Genomic DNA, 18,706 nt, shown 5'->3' on the forward strand with positions numbered 1-18,706 from the left:
GTCGGAATAGGGATATTTCAAGACTCGTGTCTGACTGGTGGGATCACTTGCCTCAAGAGATATCACCATAACCAATGAATTCTAGGAATTGAGATTGCTCGACTTGGATCATACTCATCGAGAAACATCGAAAAAAAAATTAGGAAAATTATGAGGGAATTTGAGTAATACTTGGGCTAAAAGCAATTAATAAACTACGTGAAAATGTCTGTGTACAGTCCTAATATTAGGTCTAATTAGCGTATTAGCAAATTTTCTTTCATATGCATTACGAGGGAGCTGACGTGGAAGGGGAAACGTGTGTCGAATGTCGATTTTGTGAACTTGAGCCTGATGTGTGTGTGTGTGTGTGTGTGGCGTGTGCGTACTCGTATGATTTTGTAAACAAACGTTGATGCATGACTCGGCCGAAACTCCGCGGACACCACCATGCAGACTCAGTGTTGAGTTTAAATATATCCAGTGACCATACTGTAAGGTAAACGAATTTTTTCATTAATACGCGTATTCAAAGTACGAAAACACACGCACACGTGAAAAAAGTGTACACATTTGATGCAGGGCACGTTGAAAATATGCAAGAGAACAACAAATTTCGATAATGTGTTGCCTAGCTCATGTGTTTTCAAACTCATTTTTAGAGCAGGGTATTAGCTATTTTTTGTCATCATTTGTTGGTAAACAAACATCTCATTTGCTACGGTACTGGATACGTTCTTTAGTGTAAATGAGTTATTGTCACTCTTTTCTGAGAACTAATACGTCCATCGGACTCTTACATGTCTATACGACTCATATGCTTGCATAGGTCTTAATTTTCATCTTTTATATGCAAATACGCGATGAAACGAGTAATGCTTCTTTCTTAATTCAAATTTCGCAAGACTAAATACTTAAACCGTATAGTTAGTTATTTTTAGAGCATTTTGAACAATTTTTCGGGTTTATTTGGAAGAACTTTTATAAATAATGCACATAATTGAAGAAGTGAATTAAAATGATTGTGTTTATTGAGTAATTCATTAATGCGTATAGTAGTATATTTTACAATCAAACAGATTCTTCATTTACACGAATCATTCATTCTACATCGAAGTCATACTTATTTTACACAATACTTTCACGACACTGCTGATTAAAAACATTATTTCGAAATTGAATGATAGTATCGATTTCACAGGAAACATTATAGCCATTCGAGCACTTGTTAGTTGACTGTTTTTACTGAAGGCACTCGGTGAAAAGGACGCCCGAGTAAAAGAGAAGAACAGCAACGTTACACGAGCTTGTTGAATCTTCAATTGTGTTGGTAAACGGCAGTATTTTCGCCCAAACGAGCGACTTGTCCGTCGATCCAGCTTCTCAAGTAGGCAATGTTGGCGTAAACGCCGGGGATCTGGTTTTCTCCGCAACCGATGCCCCAAGCGACGAGACCAGCTTGCACGTAGCGATTCGGGTCGTTAACCAGTGGGCATACCAATGGACTGCCACCGTCTCCCTAAAATATGTCCAATTTTTTCATATTAGCATGTGAAAGTAGAAAAAATTATATACGTAACAAATTTTTAAATTACGAAAAGAAAAGAAAAATTGGAATAAAAAATAAGGCAAAGTTAGCTTTCTGTTGCGCTAGTCTTACAAAACGACAGTCGTATCTTAAGCTTTTCATCGTAAGTTCGTACTCGTGTTTGTTTCTTTTGCAGCGTTAATAAGTATATGTTATTTCAATTGTTTTGGTTGATCGCATAACGCAGTTTACGTTTGTGTACCTATGCACTGTTGCGCGAAAGATCGAAAATTTGCAAAAAATTGCGCGAAATCCCGCTGCAATTCCGGCGCAGCTGCGTCAATTACGATCGAATTCGGGCCAAGACAAACTTTGCCGCTGCAGCTACGAAAATGACATTCGTCTGCGAGTACACGTTACCTTGCACGTATCTTTTCCGGGCTCGCCACCGGCGCAGATGAAGCTTTCGTGAAGTTTGAAGTATTGGCCGAGACGAGTCGTTCTCAGGGACCTCTGGCAGGTCATATGGTCGACAAGTGGCAGCTCGACGCGCTTCAAGATGACCTGATAATGACCTTCTTTACCTACAAGAAATGGAGAAACAATTTTGAACCTATGTTAATTGGGAATCGTTGACATGGTTTTTCAAAAAGAAAAGGGGATTCCTCACCGAAGATATCCTTGCCCCAACCACTGGCGAAGCAACGAGTGGGGTTGATTACGGCCGGCGAGGCTGGCAAACACAGGATATCGACGTGGTCGCCAATGACGACGGGCTCTTCGAGATGGAGCAGAGCAACGTCGTTGTAGAGAGCTCCGGCGTGGTAAGACTCGTGCACTATGACCTGTCTTACGCGACGATCTTGATGGGGGAAGATTTCGTTCTTGGTCTGAGTGTCCCATTCACCGGCACGGATTTTCAGAATCGATGGTTGCTTTCTGCAACAGTGAAAAATCGCTACGTTTTTTTGACTTTTCTAATGCAACTAATGAGGATGCGTCGAGCGCGACTTACCCGTTGACACAGTGAGCAGCAGTAAGAATGACGCTGGGATGAATGAGCGCACCACCGCACTGGTAAACGTTGAGTTTCTCGGTCGATGTGCCGACGGCTTCCTCCTTCAGGATCGCGACCATCCAGGGGAATTCACCGAACTGAGCCTCGTTGTCCTTGGCGCCGGTAATACGGAAGCCGACACCCTCGGGGTTGCGGTAACCGCAGCCCTTGCTCTTCTTCGTCGGCGGGATCAGCGATCCGTTGGACACCTTGTTGGGTTCCGTGCAGCAGACGTCGAGGTAATTGTTGCAGGGACCCGATATTCTAATGTCGATGATACCGACTCCGTTGTCGATGATCGTGCCGTTGGAACACAGGTAATAGGGCACGCATTCGCAGGCCTCGCCGTTGTTGTTCATCATCTGACTGGGGTTCAGCTGTCCTACACCCACATTGGGATTCTGTCCCACGGGTAGATTTGGATTCTGTCCTACACCCACATTGGGATTCTGTCCTACACCCACATTAGGATTCTGTCCTACAGGTAGATTAGGATTCTGGCCGTTTCCTTGATTGCCATTCGGACCTGAAATTTTTTTTTCGCTGTTTAAAAATTCCAAAGTAGATTCATTCCACTCTTTATTGATAAAGTCTTACCTGGAGCATTAGGATTTTGACCAAATACATTGCTGATAAGCTCGTCTAAATTAGGAGTTCCTGTTGAAAATAAATGACGGTTGAAATTATTCACACTCGCAATTTTAAATTTAGTCAAATGAATACATAAATAATATTAAAATTACCTCCATTTTGAGGGGCAGCCCAACAAAAGCCAACAAATAGTAGTATCGATAAAATCCTGAGACACTTTCCCATACTTATTAGTTCTAAAAAAAGCAAATAATTATATATTATTAATATAATTAATGATTTTATATTTGCTCATGATGCTAATTTTGTATTTTCAGACATTTTCCCTGGTAATGTTTGAAGACATTATAAATGTTAATCGATAAATTGCTTACTAAATCAAAATTACTTTTCCATCGCTTTAAAATAATTATTAGATTTTCCGAGATTTTATATTCAAATGATAAGTATCTCTATTTAGTGGCAATTGTCTTTAAAAAAACGTAAATTTATTTATGTTTGTTATATGCGTTACATATATCTGTCAATAAACGTTCCCACAGTGTTTTTAAAGCAAATATTATCCTTCGATTTGTCCTCTGATGACTTTAACCGTACTGAAAAAATGGCATGTTAATCCAGATTTCACATATGATCGAAACCGAACAGTAAAAGAACAGTGAACAAGACTGCTATGAATTTTTCAAGGTCGTTCTTTGCTGAAGCACGAACATGAAGAAATGTAGATGCGTTTAACGACTCATTTCAGCCGTATGTTCACAAATCATCATTAAATTAAAATCAATAAACAAAATTTTTTCCAATACGTTGATTTGAATCTTTGCAATGAATAACTTCTTGAAAGCTGTTTCAAAATTAATCAATAATCTATGTTTATACAATATAATTCAATAATTTACCGGATAATGTTGATTTCAAAAGAGAATGATATTCTTTTATTTTTTGTCCCGATAACTTTTGCCACGGTTACCGACGACGCAAATCATTGAAAGCATTATTTTTACCCCGTGTTACACGAGCCTCAGATAATTAAAAAGCGAGCATCTTTTTCATACGCACAGCGAGACATTGATTAACTTTTATATAGTGAAACCGGTCGCGAAGAAACCGGTAGTTGTAAAAAATATCTATAAAATCAAGTACGAACATCTCTGTGGTATTATTCTTCGTGTACACTCTAACAACAATGTCAAAGTACCTAAAAACTTTTCAAGATGTGTTTTAAACAACTCGTATCTTATTATGTCATCATTTTCCGTAATAATAAATTTCAAATTTTACTGCAACACTTCGATGAATAGATTGAATAATTAATTATCAGCAGTACTGTGTATTCAGTTGCCAAAGAATGGTGATTATTTTTACCTCGTTATTTCATGAGAGTGGCATCATCACATTCAAGTTAAAATTGAAAATTTTCATAGTCACTTTTTGGTAATATATTACTAATATCGACAAACAATTTGTCAAATTTGCATGATTTCCATAGACTCCATGATAAAATTATGTATTTTTCAGTTTAATGCAATATGTTTCTCAAAATATATTGAAAATTCATTAAAGCGAAAGTGTCGCTCGTTGTAAGGTTGCTAGCTCATCATATTGACAATTAAAACAAATCACAAATGTATGCTGATTAATAAATAGCGCATAAAAATAATGCCTCTTAAGAAAATTAGTTCAATGCTATTTACATGCATCTTTCTTGAAGTATGTATCAAAGAACTTTCGATAACTTATTGAAAAAAAATTGATATCTCATTCGATAAAAGACATCAATGTATGTTTCAAAGTTGAGGAAAGTTATTTAGAAGATAGAGGCAAAATATCTTACGCATTTTTATATTTATTACAATTTTTTGAGCATAGAATTTTGAAAAGAAATATATTATGTGATATTTTCATAATTGATTCTTTTGTTACATTGGTTTATTTACAAAATGTTGAAAAAATAAACCGAGCATCTAATATTCTGCTCTTTTGTAAGCACAGACAATAATAGTGTTCGATGCTGATTCATTTTAACTTAATTAGACAGTAATTTTCAAAATGATGTACTCAGTGTAGGTAGATTAACCGATCTTTTCTTTACAGAAATATCTTGTGAATCCGGAAAAATATTCTCGGCTAAGTATAAAACGCGACTATTAACGTGTTGTTGCTTCACTTAAATGAATAAAATTTAATTTCTAAGGATCTTTGGGCTAATATATCGTGAATTAAAATTTGATCCTTTTTAAAAAGAAATATTAAACAAATAAATTTCTTAATTAAAACCACTTGTAAAAAGTGAAAAAAAATCACTCACTAGTAAACTTATAAGGCAGGTAACAAGAAGTCTCTCTTGAAAAAACGAGAGAACCGAACAGCACGAGCGTCGGAGTACGTTTACTCTTGATCGCGCATCCGAACAACTGTGTTATGCTCTCGGACCCCACTACTTTGGCTCTTCCAACACTTGGACTGTATATTTATATATATTTCGCAATTCTCTCTTTAATGGGAAAGACCCGAGACATACTGACGATGATGCGTGTTACTTTTTGTCTTTTTGTCAATTGATCCTTGGAGTTTACATGTGTCATTTATTGTTCGAATTTTCCCAGAAATTTTTGAAGGGATTTTTTCAGGACTCAAATCGCGCAGCTCTTCTATCAGGTTCATTTTTATTTGAATGTGCACGGTTTAATTTTTAATCTAATTAAATCAACCACTTTGTTACACTCTCATAGAAAAAAAATACATAATTTAATTTATAGGGATGTAGGCCAAGTTGACGATGACTTACAACACATACAGTTAATTCGAGAGCTAGAAATATGTTTTTGACTTATAGTTTTTTTGGGTTATAATTTTATATCAATTGTTAGTCCTTTTTTGAAAATTATAATTTTTTTTATTTTCAGATAATGTTACAAAACTTTATACAAATTTTATACAAAAAAGTATACTTAATTTAAATATTCTTATATGACTAAAATTTTTTTTTTAAGAAATGATTTTTTGAACTGACAAAGCGTTACTTTTGAACAAAGAAACAGGCTTTTTTGAATGACCCCCTAAGTTCAATATTTTGAAGGGGAAAAACATGACAGACAACCTATATTTAGTTACTCTGAGAATCATAGCATCTGTCACTTCTTGTACTAGTTCAGTAAAATTTTGACTTGTAAGAAATCTTCATTGAAAAATTCGAAACAAAGCTTTACACGAATTTCTTTACAAAGTGAACTTCAAAATCAAGAAAAACTCCATTGGTCGAGCTCATGTGAAGTCTTAAGTTAGAAAACGGTCTTCTTAAAATGAATGCGGTAAAAAAAAGTATTAGATCGAATTTCGATTTATATTACTAATTATAGTATCATAACTAATAAACATTAAGACATCACTAACGTGTTACATGAACTTTTCCAAAATTTGCATAATCAATTTTTAAGTTTGCTTATCAGCAGCTGAAAAAAATAACAGAATACGGAACAACTTTGTGCTACTAATTTAATACCAAGTATCTGACATTTTACTTACATGCCTTGTCATAATGTTTTCAGCTGAACTATACAATGTGGGAGGTTCATTCGCTTAAATAATTACTGTGTGTTTTATACACGCACATACTAATTTTACACGAAAAATCAATAATCGAAAAATCTGATTTAGTTACAAGGAAAAAGTGTTTTAATTACTTTAGGCAATTTTTTACATTGCACGAAAATGTCAATGAATTATGTTTGATAATTTTCATATGAACTATTTTATGCTCAAATCATTGAAAAATAATATTATGTTTTTACCTTCAATTTGATTCACTATAAATAAAAATTCTTGCATAACTTTTACATATAAATAATTTTTTTGTAAAATACGTTTAAGAAAACTCAATGAATATTAGTGCTTAGTTACTAAAATTCCCATATCCCACGTGAATCGAGTTTTCATTTTAATTTTCAATTTTTTTTTTAAATCAAATTCATCACTACTGTTCACACTTCATGCATATACAACTAATTATACTACACCGAGATTATTTTGAATGGATACAAAAAGTATTTCAAAAATCAACGCACGTTTTATGAACTCTAGCTTATTTCGTACAAAAAAGACCTTGAAATTCGAGTGGACTATTGATATAACGTGCGTGCATACCCTGGCGCAAACCAACACGCTTTGGGTGAAGATATTTATTTGGTAGGAATATTTTTTTATGTTTTTAATTTTTAGAATCGTTAACCCAAGTCATTCTCTAAAATTACAAGAAGTCCAACTGCTTTGTATAATCTTTTCCTTAAAATTAATTATGTTGTGTCTTTTCCTATAGTATTTTATGAAATTAATAGTACGTTAAAAATACGATCTTTACTTAGTTTCATTTGCTTTATATTGCTTGCACAGAGAAGACTCTGTAATAGGCTCAAAAACGATTTTTTGGACCAGTTGTCGTAAAATAATTTTGTCTACATATTGTTAAAATATTGTTCACGTATTGTCAACTAGAATGAATATCTGACAAATGTCTTTGTGCGTGTGTGCGTATGAGGATGCTTGTATATATATTTGTGCAGAGCATTATCTCAAAAGCGGAACATTACATCGTATCCAAATAAATTGCATTTATTATCGATTCTGAATCTAAAATATCGATTTTTCTTTTAATTTTTCCGGATTTTTATTATAGTTTAAGCATATAATTAAATAAATAAAGATCGTATAATATGCGATAAAGATACTAATACCCTTAATTTTGAATTATAATCTAATGTAAAAATAGGTAGAAACATTTTTACTCTAGAATTTAACATTTCGAAACAGATAAATCTCTTATTTTGTTAACATTTATACATAAAAATACCATTTTCAGGAGCAAACCCAAGCGGATTTTAAACACTCTGGAACCCAATAGGTTTAGTTGATGCTCTATTATGTACCAGGTAAAATAAACCAATGTAATTAATTTCTGTTAGAATAGAATTGTTCAATTATGCGATAATAGAAGTTTTATAATACCCATTTCTTAAATCTAAAAAATGTGACATTAATAATGCAGGGTGATAAATTGTCTTTGAAAACGATCGAAATTTTGTCCATATCTGTTGAATACAAGCGAGTAATATGAAGCATAAATTTTAGTCACCTGTAGAAAGTTCGAAAAGAATATTTAACAAATTTTTATTTCCTAATTAATCTCGAGGTCTCTATAATTGTGAAAATCTTACCTATACCCACTGATTTTTGAATGTACAAGTAAACTAGATATAAAAAAATAGTATGTATTTTTAGGCACGCTTTATATATAATTGATGAATTAGTAAAAAACATTTATTAAATAAAAAAATAATTTAAAAGATTCGTCAGCAGAAATCGCAAACACAGCGTAGTGAGGGCCGCTCGTGTGTATAGCATATATGTATCAATAATAACAATAGTATACGAGCTAGCATAGGCATAGCCCCTAACTTGCTCTGTTTACGTTTTCTGCAGCGAAACCGGTCGTTTTACATCTAGTGAACATACTTGATGTACATTGAAATATGTTTATTGTTTTTTATATTTATTTTCATAACACTAAAAAGACAATTGCATGCATCATTGTAAATAGGCTATTCGATTTTTATCGAAGTTAAATGTCGGGAAAATATTTTTAACATTAAAAGATTCGTATATGTTCGTATTGGTTTATTTCATTACGTGCGAAATTATACGAACTCCAGGATAAATATGTAAAGGTTATCTCAAATGGTCTTATTTTGATGCTTTAAATAAATAATTTGAAGAAAATGTAAAATTTCCAGGCTTTTTACATAATTTAATGACTCTATTATGATTTAAATAGCCATTATGTTTTAAAAACAATGCATGTGCATTTTAAATTAATTTTAATCAGATTAATTAGATTAATTGTATTATAGATATAAAATTGGTTTAAAAAATGTTCATTATTATATCGTAAATAGATAGACATTTGAAAAAATTCAAAAATTTTTTTTTTAAATAGGCTCAACATTTTCAAGGACGTTAATCATCATTCCAATGAATTTCCACCTAGATTTTTGCTCTACGACTAATGACTGATGACAATTGATCAAGAATCGAGATATGTGTTGATTTCACATGTGAGTATGTCACTTCTGCAGATGCCGGCTAGCAGCAGGCATTTACTTTGATTATTGCGTGAGAAAGTGGGTACTATCTTGATGGTTTGTTTTGATACAGTTTCACCGAGAAAGTTGTAAAGTAAAATAATTCAACTGCAATCGCTTTGAATGCTATCTAAAATTAGATCAATAAATTTGAAAAAATGAATGTCGTCGGCACAGCTAGTCTTCTCGAGGAACTCGACAGTAAGTGTATTATATCCTTATTTTTTTATCCTACGTTCATCATTAACAGTTAAAAGAGGTTAGGTCTCGTCATAAGATACGTCAGTGAACAATTTAAATGATCAAAATTGAGTTATCGTTCAAACTGTTACATTTGATTACGTCATAAAATTAAACGTCTTAATAATTTTTTTAGAAAAACTCATGGTTTTATTGAGGGATGGACGTACTTTAATTGGATATCTTAGAAGTGTGGATCAATTTGCCAATTTAGTTCTTCACAAAACAATAGAAAGGATTCACGTTGGTAAAGAGTATGGAGATATCCCAAGGGGTGTTTTCATTGTCAGGGGAGAAAATGTAGTACTACTGGGTGAAATCGTAAGTATACCTCTAATGCACTGCATTAATTTTGCAATGATAGTAAGAAAATTTTTTTTTAATTCAATGATGATGTGCAGGACAAAGAAAAAGAAAAAAATTTATCTCTAACAGAAGTGTCAGTTGATGACATTCTTGATGCCCAGCGTAGAGAACAGGAAAGTAAACAAGATCAAAAAAAATTGATGAGTAAGGCATTGAAAGATCGTGGCTTATCTTATGTAGCAGATCTAGGACATGATGATATGTTTTAGGTAAATATGTGATAAATTATATTTTCGTCTTCTATAAATTACTAATAAGTTCTTAATGCTGAATTTTTCGCACTATCAAAGTTGTGTAAAATGAGAGCAATATTTTTTAATCAAGCAACATAAAAAAAGATTTAATGTTATTTAATACTGCAAATGTATGTAAATGTATGTAACTGACTATGGCTATGACTATGACAGAATTTGATCTGTATTCTTTCTGTATCATTTTCAATTAAATAGTGTAAATATCACTTGTACATCAATCTAGTGAAGTGAACGTTTAAAAAATTTATTTGGATCTGCGTGATTTTGTAAACATGTGTTAAGATGAACAATAACTTGTACTGTAAAAATGTACTGTTAAAATAAAAAATGTATTTCATTAAAAAAATGTATATTTTTTTTTCTGTATAAAAGAATACTTGTTATACATTATTAATTCTTAAGCTATAAAAATATTTCTAATATGTCATTCATCCTAAATACATAAATTCACAGCATCGAGAATATATTATAAATATTTAAATTTGATCTTTTATAAAATGAAGATGTCATTAATATAAATGCAATAGTGTCGAAAAGAAATTTATTCATAACAATACCCTATTCCATTACATAAATCATGGAGATTCTTGTAATTGTCATGCATACTTATTTTGCTGCAAAGTTTGCTACTTTTTATAGCAAGTCGTGAGAGCTCTTAATATAATTAAACAATTTAGAGAGGAATTTAATGTACAAAAACATCTAATAGTTAACAATAATTCAGGTTTAGTTCAGTACATAAACTTTACTAATTAAATTGCTTCTTACTTAACAACTAAGCATAATATATATTATGTATACACATACATACATATTAAATTATCCTTAAAACGAAGTCTCCGAAAGTGCATCCTTATTTTCAACTGTATCGAGTCTAGTTTCATTTTTATGCTTTTGCTTTGTAACTGTTTTAGCTTTTGATTTTTCCAGGTATGGTTCACCTTTGATAGACCTTTTTGAATCATTACGTTGCAAATTTGTACTGCGCTTTCTTGCTGCAGGAACTGTCTCTTCTATTTTTTCAGCAGAATTATTAACGCTGTTAGTACTACCAGATGCTATTCCTGATGTATCTGAACCAGGGTTAGTGATCTCTTCTACTAATAAATCAGATCCTGATTGTTCATAATCACCTGTCCTTGATGTAAAACTTAGATCTACAGGACTAGCACTCAAAACACTTCTTGATAAATAATATTCTTTACAAGTATTGGAAGCAGATACTGTAGGAATTTTGGAAATTACATCATCCCCATAAGGATCTTCCATGCTTGTATGACATTTTTGAACATCTCGAGAGGTCCTGATTTTAGAAAGATTTTCTTTATTTTCTATAGGACTTGTTTTATCTGCTTTGAAATCATACATTTCTAAGGACTCCTCAACAACAACTTCACAATTTTTTTGATTTTTAATACCTAAACCAGGAGTTTTAAGGCCATTTGAATTGTATTGCATTGAACCATTTTCTAAAGCACCAAGACCACATAAGTTTGAAGCAGAAACCATAAATACAGGCTTTCTTGATCTTGGAGTCATCATTGTTTCCTGTTAAATATAAAATTTTCATTAGTATATTCCCAAAATTTCAATGCATATCTTATTAAATTGTGGTTTAACTGCATCTTTAAATACAGTTGACAATCTTTGACATAAATCATTATTAAACTTTTGAAAGGATTATAAACATCACATTTAACAAGTGTAAATATTGACAATATTGGACTCTCATAATGTTTTTGATATATACACACCTGCATAGCTTTGGTCATTTTAGTGGTACTTTGGGTGATTGGACTCATACTTTTTTCATCGTCAGTAGTTGGCATAAGAACATAGTCATTGACAGTCATATTTTTTCTAATTAAATTTGATGGAGTTGAAGTATGTGCAGCATGAATGAATCTCAGTTTACTTTTCACCATGGGAGAATGTAAGTTATTAGACTGTTGTAAAACATTAGCCGTCACTGGTGATTGTTTAATAACTTCAGTACTACTTTCGCTTAGAGTAGGAGATTCAGGATTAGACTGAGGCTGCGATATTCCTTCTCGAGGGAGCAATGAATATGTTTCAGGAGGTTCACTTTGATGTCTTGAATATCTTTCTGGTAACGTTTTATTTCTGTTTTTAGATTCCTTAAGACTCGATGTACTTGAATGTGCACTAAGATTCAAGAAGCTTTTTAAAACATCTTTAGATTTTTTCTTGTGTTTAGAGAGCAATGGAGTATTCAAACTGCCTGTACTGTTGCTAATATGCTTGATCTTCAATAAATTTGGTTCACTGTTAGCTTCATAATTTTCTGGCCCACTTAATTCATCTTCTGATTTACTTATGGTTTTCGTAAGTAAATTTGATGATTCATGAGTCTAAATTGATTATAAAAATTGATTTTTTAGATTCAATAAAAATGTAATAAGTTTAAAAGTTCAAAAAATGTATAATTGATTTATTTTTTAGCCAATCCATGAATCAAAAATATAATGTATTTTAAGGAATTATTAAATTAAGTATTATAAAAATATTTATTTTGTGGGACGTAAATAGGTCAATTCAGCAAAATATTTGTAATATATTTTCAAAAAAATATCCCACACAATAGAAAACAACACATGAGTTTTATTAAATGAATGTGTGCTAAGTAATGTATGATTACATGAAATTTTAGTTGAATTTACTTATTTTTTTATAGAGAAAATACTTTCCATGTTAAAAAATGAAATTAAAATATGTATGAAAAATTAATTGGGATTTGAAATAGATGCCAATAATTTTGGAAATGTCCAAATCAAGTTTCAAGACTACTCTAAGTAAAAAGATGCTCTATCTATAATTATATCTTACATTTTTGACTGTTTACTTTGGCAATTACCACATAGAAAATTTTATTATTTTGGTCAATTTATGTATTAATTTAAAATATTTTTTTTTAATAGACAACAAACATTAAATTTATGCAACAAATTGTTTTTAAGTTATACTTATTTGGTATGAAAAAATAATTTGATATTTTGTCCATAAGAGTTTATGGCTTGTCTAGAAGGAAATAAAAGGATTATTTGCAAGCTTTAACTATGAAAAAATTTTCCTTTGGTTAATAACAAAACTTAAAATGATTTCTTATTAAATTTAAACTTTTCCATAATTATTAACAAACTTTGTGATTAAAACAGTAATATTTCATTCAAATTGTAAGTAAGTTAAAGTTTTACCTTTTAAAAAGTACATTAAAAATACTTCACAAATCAAAAGGAAAAGAAGTTCATAATGTTTCAATGATTTTTTTACTTGGTTGTATGTAGACTTCATTACTTAGCTCAATCAATCATATGGCATTGTAAAAATTTTAGAAACTTCATTAAATATTAATGACTAATAATATATAAAAGAATTTAAAAATGTCACATCAATTATGTATAAATACTTACATTAGACAAAATATGTTCTTCGCTACATGATCTGCCAAAACTACTATCATCTTTAACATCAGAACATTTTCTGAGAAATTTATTCTGAAATATTCGTTTTTTAATAGTATCTCCCAAACTTCTTGATCCCATTTGCGAATTCGCATTGAGCTTGATATGCATTGGAGTACCTTGGCCATTTCCTTTATTAAAATGTTTTACTAATTTACGTTTTTGTGCAGATTCAGGCAAAGTTTGAATATGTGCATACAGTGCAGCTAAAGCTGCTGCAGTTGGTTCAGTTGCATTAGCTTGAGCTGTTAAGTTACGATCAACAAATGTAAACACTGTCTGTGCTGTTCTTTGAGCATCTGAAGTAGATTCATTTGGCTGTACATAAGAAGAAAAGTATTAATTCATTTCATAGAATCCAACTAGTTATATTATTTGTATAATAAATTTCTCACATCAAGAGTTTGGGGACTGAGCAATTTTTTTTCTTGTTCAACCCAAAAAGCCCTGATATCCATAAAAAGTTTTGGTGGAATTTGAAATAATTCATTTCCTTTCTTGATCATAAAAGCAACGAGTCCAGATAGTGTTTGTGAGTTCATATGTAATGCCTCTGGAGATAATTTTCTTGGGCACAGCAAATGTGGTGTAAACAAAGTTGCAAGAGTATCACAGTTCATTTTGTTGCTAATTTCATGAGCAGCTGTTTTATTCAATAAGTTAATTATATATTTCAATACTATTCTATTAGGTACAGGTAACAGTAATAATAGTAACTGAAGAGATCTCAATAATTTAGATTCATTACTAGTAGAACTACAAAGCTCTGAAAATTTTAAATATTTTTATGTTATTGAATTGTATAATATTAATAGTTGAAAACTTAATAACAAACAGTACCTGCTATTTGGCAGTGAGCTGGATAAAGTTGATCAGTCAGAAGTGGTTCTGATAAATCAGCCAAAAATCCTTTTAAAACCGATGCATAATCATGAACACTAAATTTTCCTTCATACAAGGACAGAGAGTGTCCTTGACACAAAGCTGTCTTCAATTCTTGTTGCCTTGTTAATTTTCCAGTTCTCCTAAAAATTCCCTCTTGTGAAATACCTGAAATGAAAATAACAATTTAATATTTTTATGAAAAACTTGCTATATTTCAATAATAACTTACTATCTTCTTTAGACAAATATTCTACTAATTGCTTCACTTGTTCGATTCCTTCTTCAGTCAAGACTGACCCCTCTGTTCCTTTTTGTGACTGAATTGCTGTTTTAGTTTTTTTGGAAAAGGGTAGGATTCCCCATTTTTTTAATTTTGCTTTTCCAGTTGGTGTATCAGTTCTGAAACAACTCTCATTATATTCAACAAGCAATAAACTAAATATTTATATTTTTTGATTTTGAGAAAAAAAGTTAAATAATCGCCGACCAATTTACTTCGATCTTTGTATTTAACCAATTACTATAATATTACTTTAAAATGTAAATAAAACAAAAATACTAATACACGCTTAGAGTAAAAAGTTGAACTTACTCTTCTGTATTGAGATCCAACTCGAAGGACAGGTGCATTCGGACGAGAGTATAAAATTGCTCTCCATGAATCTTTCGCATCCTGTAGGTCAAAGTACCTTCAATCCCTCCGTTGAAGTCTGAAGCTTCCTGAGCTGGTTGATCATGCATATTGTCTGCTTGGACTAGTTGATAATCGTATCACTAACAATCGTGTTGGTCATACGCCCATCATTTTATCCTTGTGCCCTACACTATATGCACTCACATGCAGCTTCCATTTTCAAACTTATGCGTAACTTTTCTCGCGAGTGTTAAGGATTGATGGATCGATTTCAACGACACGCGTCTCATTCATCACTAGGATCTCGCAATACACTGTACTTGGTTGGGAAATCATGTATGCTCGCCGAGTTTTAAAAGTCTTGGAAATTCAGAAAGCCCAAAGGACGATGAAGCCGGTTGTTAAAAGCGCAAATTAGCAACTGGTAAAAACGAAAGAAGGTCACGTGATACAGCCGCACCAACTCTATTGGCTTAGCTGCCAAAGAGGCGGTTTACTATGTTTACGAATTCATTGGCGCTTGGGCACAAGGAACTATATATGCTCAGATTGCATGAATTATACAGCCAGTGGGATTGAGACTTTACAGGACTGTTGTGAGATACCGACGTCATGTTACCACCGATTGGTTTCACGAGTCAGATCACACACTCCAAAGTCTCAATTTCTCACCTAAAATTGTACAGACTTTTGAAAAAGTGAAGTTTAAGTTTTCAAACATTGGGCGCGATAAAGCGCTTGATATCTTATTTTAGTACTAGTATTTAGTAAGTAAAAATTGGACCGAATTTTTTAAAATTTTTTTCGTGTTTTAGTAATAAATGTATTCTGACCATCTACAAATAAACAAGTTGCATATATAACACTACTAGTGATATAAGGCGCGTGCCAACTAATCAATTGAAAATGACAAATATGAAATTGAAATAACTGATGACTTTCAAATATAATCATTTTAGCAAACGCCACATTTAAGTTATCCCACTAAAAAAGTTATATGAACGATCGACGCGAGATTCCGACCAATCATGAAGCGAGGCACAGTTACTCATCGACCAATGAGGTGACGAATAAAACGACTTCACATGATTTTTAAGGAAGGAAAAAAAAAAAAAAAAAATTTAAAAATACCACAATTGGAACGAGAATGATGTTAACGCAAGATGATAATTTGATATCAATACGAAGATATCATTGATCACTGTATTAACAGTATAATTAATCCTATGATTGCTAAGCAACATTATTTTCGGATTAGGACTAATATTGTCCACGATATTCTATCCGATTGAAAGAGAAATGAAAGACATTGTAAAATGCTTCGAGATCTTAAACAAGTTTTCCAAATTTTTGTGATTTTTCTAGGTTTCAACTATTGAGGAAAAAAGTTTGAAAATTGCCCTTATTCATATATTGACAATTTCCGATAAGCAAGGTTTAAATGGATACAAATATTCAAATAATAACAATCAAGATCACGTTTATTCAGATTTCATTAAATAACAGTATAAAAATATATAATTTATACATAGATACATTCCATAATATATTTTGAACTAATTAATAAAACTTTTTCAATGACATGATACTTCAATAAATATTTTAAAAGCAAAAAGTTACTAACATTTTAATTCACTTTGATAAATTCCAGTAAAAAAAATTATTAAAAAATTGATTGATAAAAACCTTATCATAAAAGATTATAGATTTCACAAATAGTGTTTACTACATAAAAAGATAATTCTACCAATTTTCAAAAGATTTACACTTTATCAGTCAGTTCAGGGACTGCCTTAAATAGATCCTGAACTAGACCGTAATCAGATACTTGGAAGATGGGTGCATCTGGGTCCTTGTTGATTGCAACAATGGTTTTTGAATCTTTCATACCTGCTAAATGTTGAATAGCTCCAGATATACCAATAGCAATGTATAGGTCCTGTGAAATAAAAAAAATCAATATAACAACAAATCAATGCAGGTGTATCACGATCGTTATAACTTACAGGTGCTACAATTTTTCCTGTTTGACCAACTTGCATATCATTGGCACAATAACCAGCATCTACAGCAGCTCGAGAAGCACCAACAGCTGCATTCAATTTATCTGCTAGATTGAAAAGGATTTTAAAGTTATCTGCAGATTTCATTCCTCTTCCACCAGAAACAACAACTTTGGCAGCGGTAAGTTCTGGCCGATCAGACTTTGTCAACTCTTGTCCAACAAAAACTGCTTTATCTGTGTTGTAATCTCCAGCTGGAGCTTCTTCTACTTTTGCACTTCCTCCTTCCAAAGGAGCAGCTTCAAAAGATGTTCCTCGAACAGAAACAATTTTGATGCTGTCTTTTGACTTGACAGTTTGAATGGCATTACCAGCATATATTGTTCTTACAAAAGTATCAGCTGATTTTATATCAATGATTTCACTTACAGGAGAAACATCCAAGTTAGCTGCAACCTATGAAAAAGGCATTGTATTCTCAATATTTTAATACTTAAAAAAAATATGATTGTTTTATTTAATTTAATACTTACTCTTGGTAAAAGAGCTTTTCCAAATGCAGTAGCACCAGCAATAATATGAGTAAAATTATGTTGTTTTTGAGTTGCAATTATAAGAGGGGCAACTGCTTCAGGAAGAAAACCCTTGAATGCATCACTCTCTGCCACAAGTACCCTGTTGACATCTTTTGCCTTGCTCAAAAGTTCAGAGACTGGTTTACATTTAGTTCCAGCTACCAAAACAGTTATGTCACCTCCAATTTTTTTGGCAGCACTTAGAGCATTCTGAGTTATGGGTAAGAGAGTTTCATTGTTGTGCTCAGCTATAACCAGGGTTGATTCCAGACGTTGCAAGATGTTGAGTAACTAAAATATGTAATGCTTGAGGTTGATTGCGATTCTTATCACGAATAGTCTTATCAATTAAAGAGCACTAAGGTTATGTGCTAAATTTCAGAAACTGTAACTTAATCCACAAGTACTTACGTTAGAATTTTTTTTCAACGTCCTTGAGCAGTTAGCAAACATTTTGCGAAGTTTTATGAAACTAATAAACGATCAAAAATCGTAGTTATCAAATTTTTAAGTTAAATTTAATTCACAGAGCAAGTGTCTGCAATGTCGACTTTTTACACACTGCACAGATTATTCGCGAATCGCGATTGCTGATGAAAAATATCACTTTGCACACACTGGCGCTGTTGGCTGGCTTCGGCTAGTATTCTGCAAATTCTGTGCGAAATGGTAAATGAGATATAATAATAAAGAAGCGCGTCCGCTCCAATAGCCGTTGCAAAAACTTAACGTTAAATTTTGGCGAACGTACAAATGGTAAGTCCAAATGATCCCGAATGCTTTTAACCAATTTTATGTCAGCTGGTAAATAGCAAGTACAATTTATTCGAGTCACTATTACGAAGCACTTTTTTCAGCACATTGAAGATGATGATGATTATTATTATGTTGTTGCGAAGTTATTTTTTGAGAGTAAAGAGTCTGAGGAGTTTCGACCTAGTTATTGACCGATTAGCAATATTGGATTACCTAAGACTG

General features: G+C 32.1%; 4 protein-coding genes across 4 annotated transcripts; 1 reads left to right on the forward strand and 3 right to left on the reverse strand.

The window, feature by feature from the left end:
* Nucleotides 1–979: 979 nt before the first annotated feature.
* On the reverse strand, nt 980–5,568 carry LOC106648792 (serine protease 44). Its single transcript, XM_014365885.2, has 7 exons — nt 5,464–5,568; nt 3,308–3,391; nt 3,162–3,221; nt 2,523–3,090; nt 2,178–2,446; nt 1,928–2,091; nt 980–1,498 (listed from the first exon to the last, which is right to left on the reverse strand). Exons 2-7 carry the CDS (start codon nt 3,378–3,380, stop codon nt 1,298–1,300), a joined length of 1,335 nt encoding a protein of 444 aa, XP_014221371.1. The 5' UTR covers nt 3,381–3,391; nt 5,464–5,568; the 3' UTR covers nt 980–1,297.
* A 3,683-nt stretch (nt 5,569–9,251) lies between these two features.
* LOC106648870 (U6 snRNA-associated Sm-like protein LSm1) lies at nt 9,252–10,455 on the forward strand. Its single transcript, XM_014366011.2, has 3 exons — nt 9,252–9,490; nt 9,666–9,850; nt 9,931–10,455. The coding sequence occupies exons 1-3, from the start codon at nt 9,448–9,450 to the stop codon at nt 10,102–10,104; spliced, it is 402 nt and encodes a 133-aa protein (XP_014221497.1). The 5' UTR covers nt 9,252–9,447; the 3' UTR covers nt 10,105–10,455.
* A 187-nt stretch (nt 10,456–10,642) lies between these two features.
* Nucleotides 10,643–15,673, reverse strand: LOC106648809. Its single transcript, XM_014365912.2, has 7 exons — nt 15,109–15,673; nt 14,746–14,915; nt 14,472–14,681; nt 14,027–14,397; nt 13,581–13,949; nt 11,904–12,521; nt 10,643–11,697 (listed from the first exon to the last, which is right to left on the reverse strand). Exons 1-7 carry the CDS (start codon nt 15,255–15,257, stop codon nt 10,975–10,977), a joined length of 2,610 nt encoding a protein of 869 aa, XP_014221398.1. The 5' UTR covers nt 15,258–15,673; the 3' UTR covers nt 10,643–10,974.
* A 937-nt stretch (nt 15,674–16,610) lies between these two features.
* LOC106648787 (electron transfer flavoprotein subunit alpha, mitochondrial) lies at nt 16,611–18,477 on the reverse strand. Its single transcript, XM_014365879.2, has 4 exons — nt 18,140–18,477; nt 17,687–18,019; nt 17,157–17,609; nt 16,611–17,089 (listed from the first exon to the last, which is right to left on the reverse strand). Exons 1-4 carry the CDS (start codon nt 18,179–18,181, stop codon nt 16,913–16,915), a joined length of 1,005 nt encoding a protein of 334 aa, XP_014221365.1. The 5' UTR covers nt 18,182–18,477; the 3' UTR covers nt 16,611–16,912.
* Between the last annotated feature and the right edge of the window lie 229 nt (nt 18,478–18,706).

The sequence above is a fragment of the Trichogramma pretiosum genome, unplaced genomic scaffold (genome assembly GCF_000599845.2).
Source record: "Trichogramma pretiosum strain Unisexual culture from Peru unplaced genomic scaffold, Tpre_2.0 scaffold33, whole genome shotgun sequence".
Lineage (NCBI taxonomy): Eukaryota > Metazoa > Arthropoda > Insecta > Hymenoptera > Trichogrammatidae > Trichogramma > Trichogramma pretiosum.

What these genes read in the sequence shown, in the direction of transcription:
- LOC106648792 (XM_014365885.2), bottom strand. Translation starts at nt 3,380, where the DNA reads ATGGGAAAGTGTCTCAGGATTTTATCGATACTACTATTTGTTGGCTTT. An exon ending in GCTGCTCACTGTGTCAACGG is followed by an intron (nt 2,447 to 2,522) that starts GTAAGTCGCGCT and finishes TCACTGTTGCAG; the next exon opens with AAAGCAACCATCGATTCTGA. An exon ending in CCGGAAAAGATACGTGCAAG is followed by an intron (nt 1,499 to 1,927) that starts GTAACGTGTACT and finishes GACATATTTTAG; the next exon opens with GGAGACGGTGGCAGTCCATT.
- LOC106648809 (XM_014365912.2), bottom strand. Translation starts at nt 15,257, where the DNA reads ATGCATGATCAACCAGCTCAGGAAGCTTCAGACTTCAACGGAGGGATT. An exon ending in ATATTTGTCTAAAGAAGATA is followed by an intron (nt 14,682 to 14,745) that starts GTAAGTTATTAT and finishes TTTTCATTTCAG; the next exon opens with GTATTTCACAAGAGGGAATT. An exon ending in AAGAACATATTTTGTCTAAT is followed by an intron (nt 12,522 to 13,580) that starts GTAAGTATTTAT and finishes TAATCAATTTAG; the next exon opens with ACTCATGAATCATCAAATTT.
- LOC106648870 (XM_014366011.2), top strand. Translation starts at nt 9,448, where the DNA reads ATGAATGTCGTCGGCACAGCTAGTCTTCTCGAGGAACTCGACA. An exon ending in TCTTCTCGAGGAACTCGACA is followed by an intron (nt 9,491 to 9,665) that starts GTAAGTGTATTA and finishes TAATTTTTTTAG; the next exon opens with AAAAACTCATGGTTTTATTG. An exon ending in TAGTACTACTGGGTGAAATC is followed by an intron (nt 9,851 to 9,930) that starts GTAAGTATACCT and finishes GATGATGTGCAG; the next exon opens with GACAAAGAAAAAGAAAAAAA.
- LOC106648787 (XM_014365879.2), bottom strand. Translation starts at nt 18,181, where the DNA reads ATGTTTGCTAACTGCTCAAGGACGTTGAAAAAAAATTCTAAC. An exon ending in CGTTGAAAAAAAATTCTAAC is followed by an intron (nt 18,020 to 18,139) that starts GTAAGTACTTGT and finishes TACATATTTTAG; the next exon opens with TTACTCAACATCTTGCAACG. An exon ending in GAAAAGCTCTTTTACCAAGA is followed by an intron (nt 17,610 to 17,686) that starts GTAAGTATTAAA and finishes CCTTTTTCATAG; the next exon opens with GTTGCAGCTAACTTGGATGT.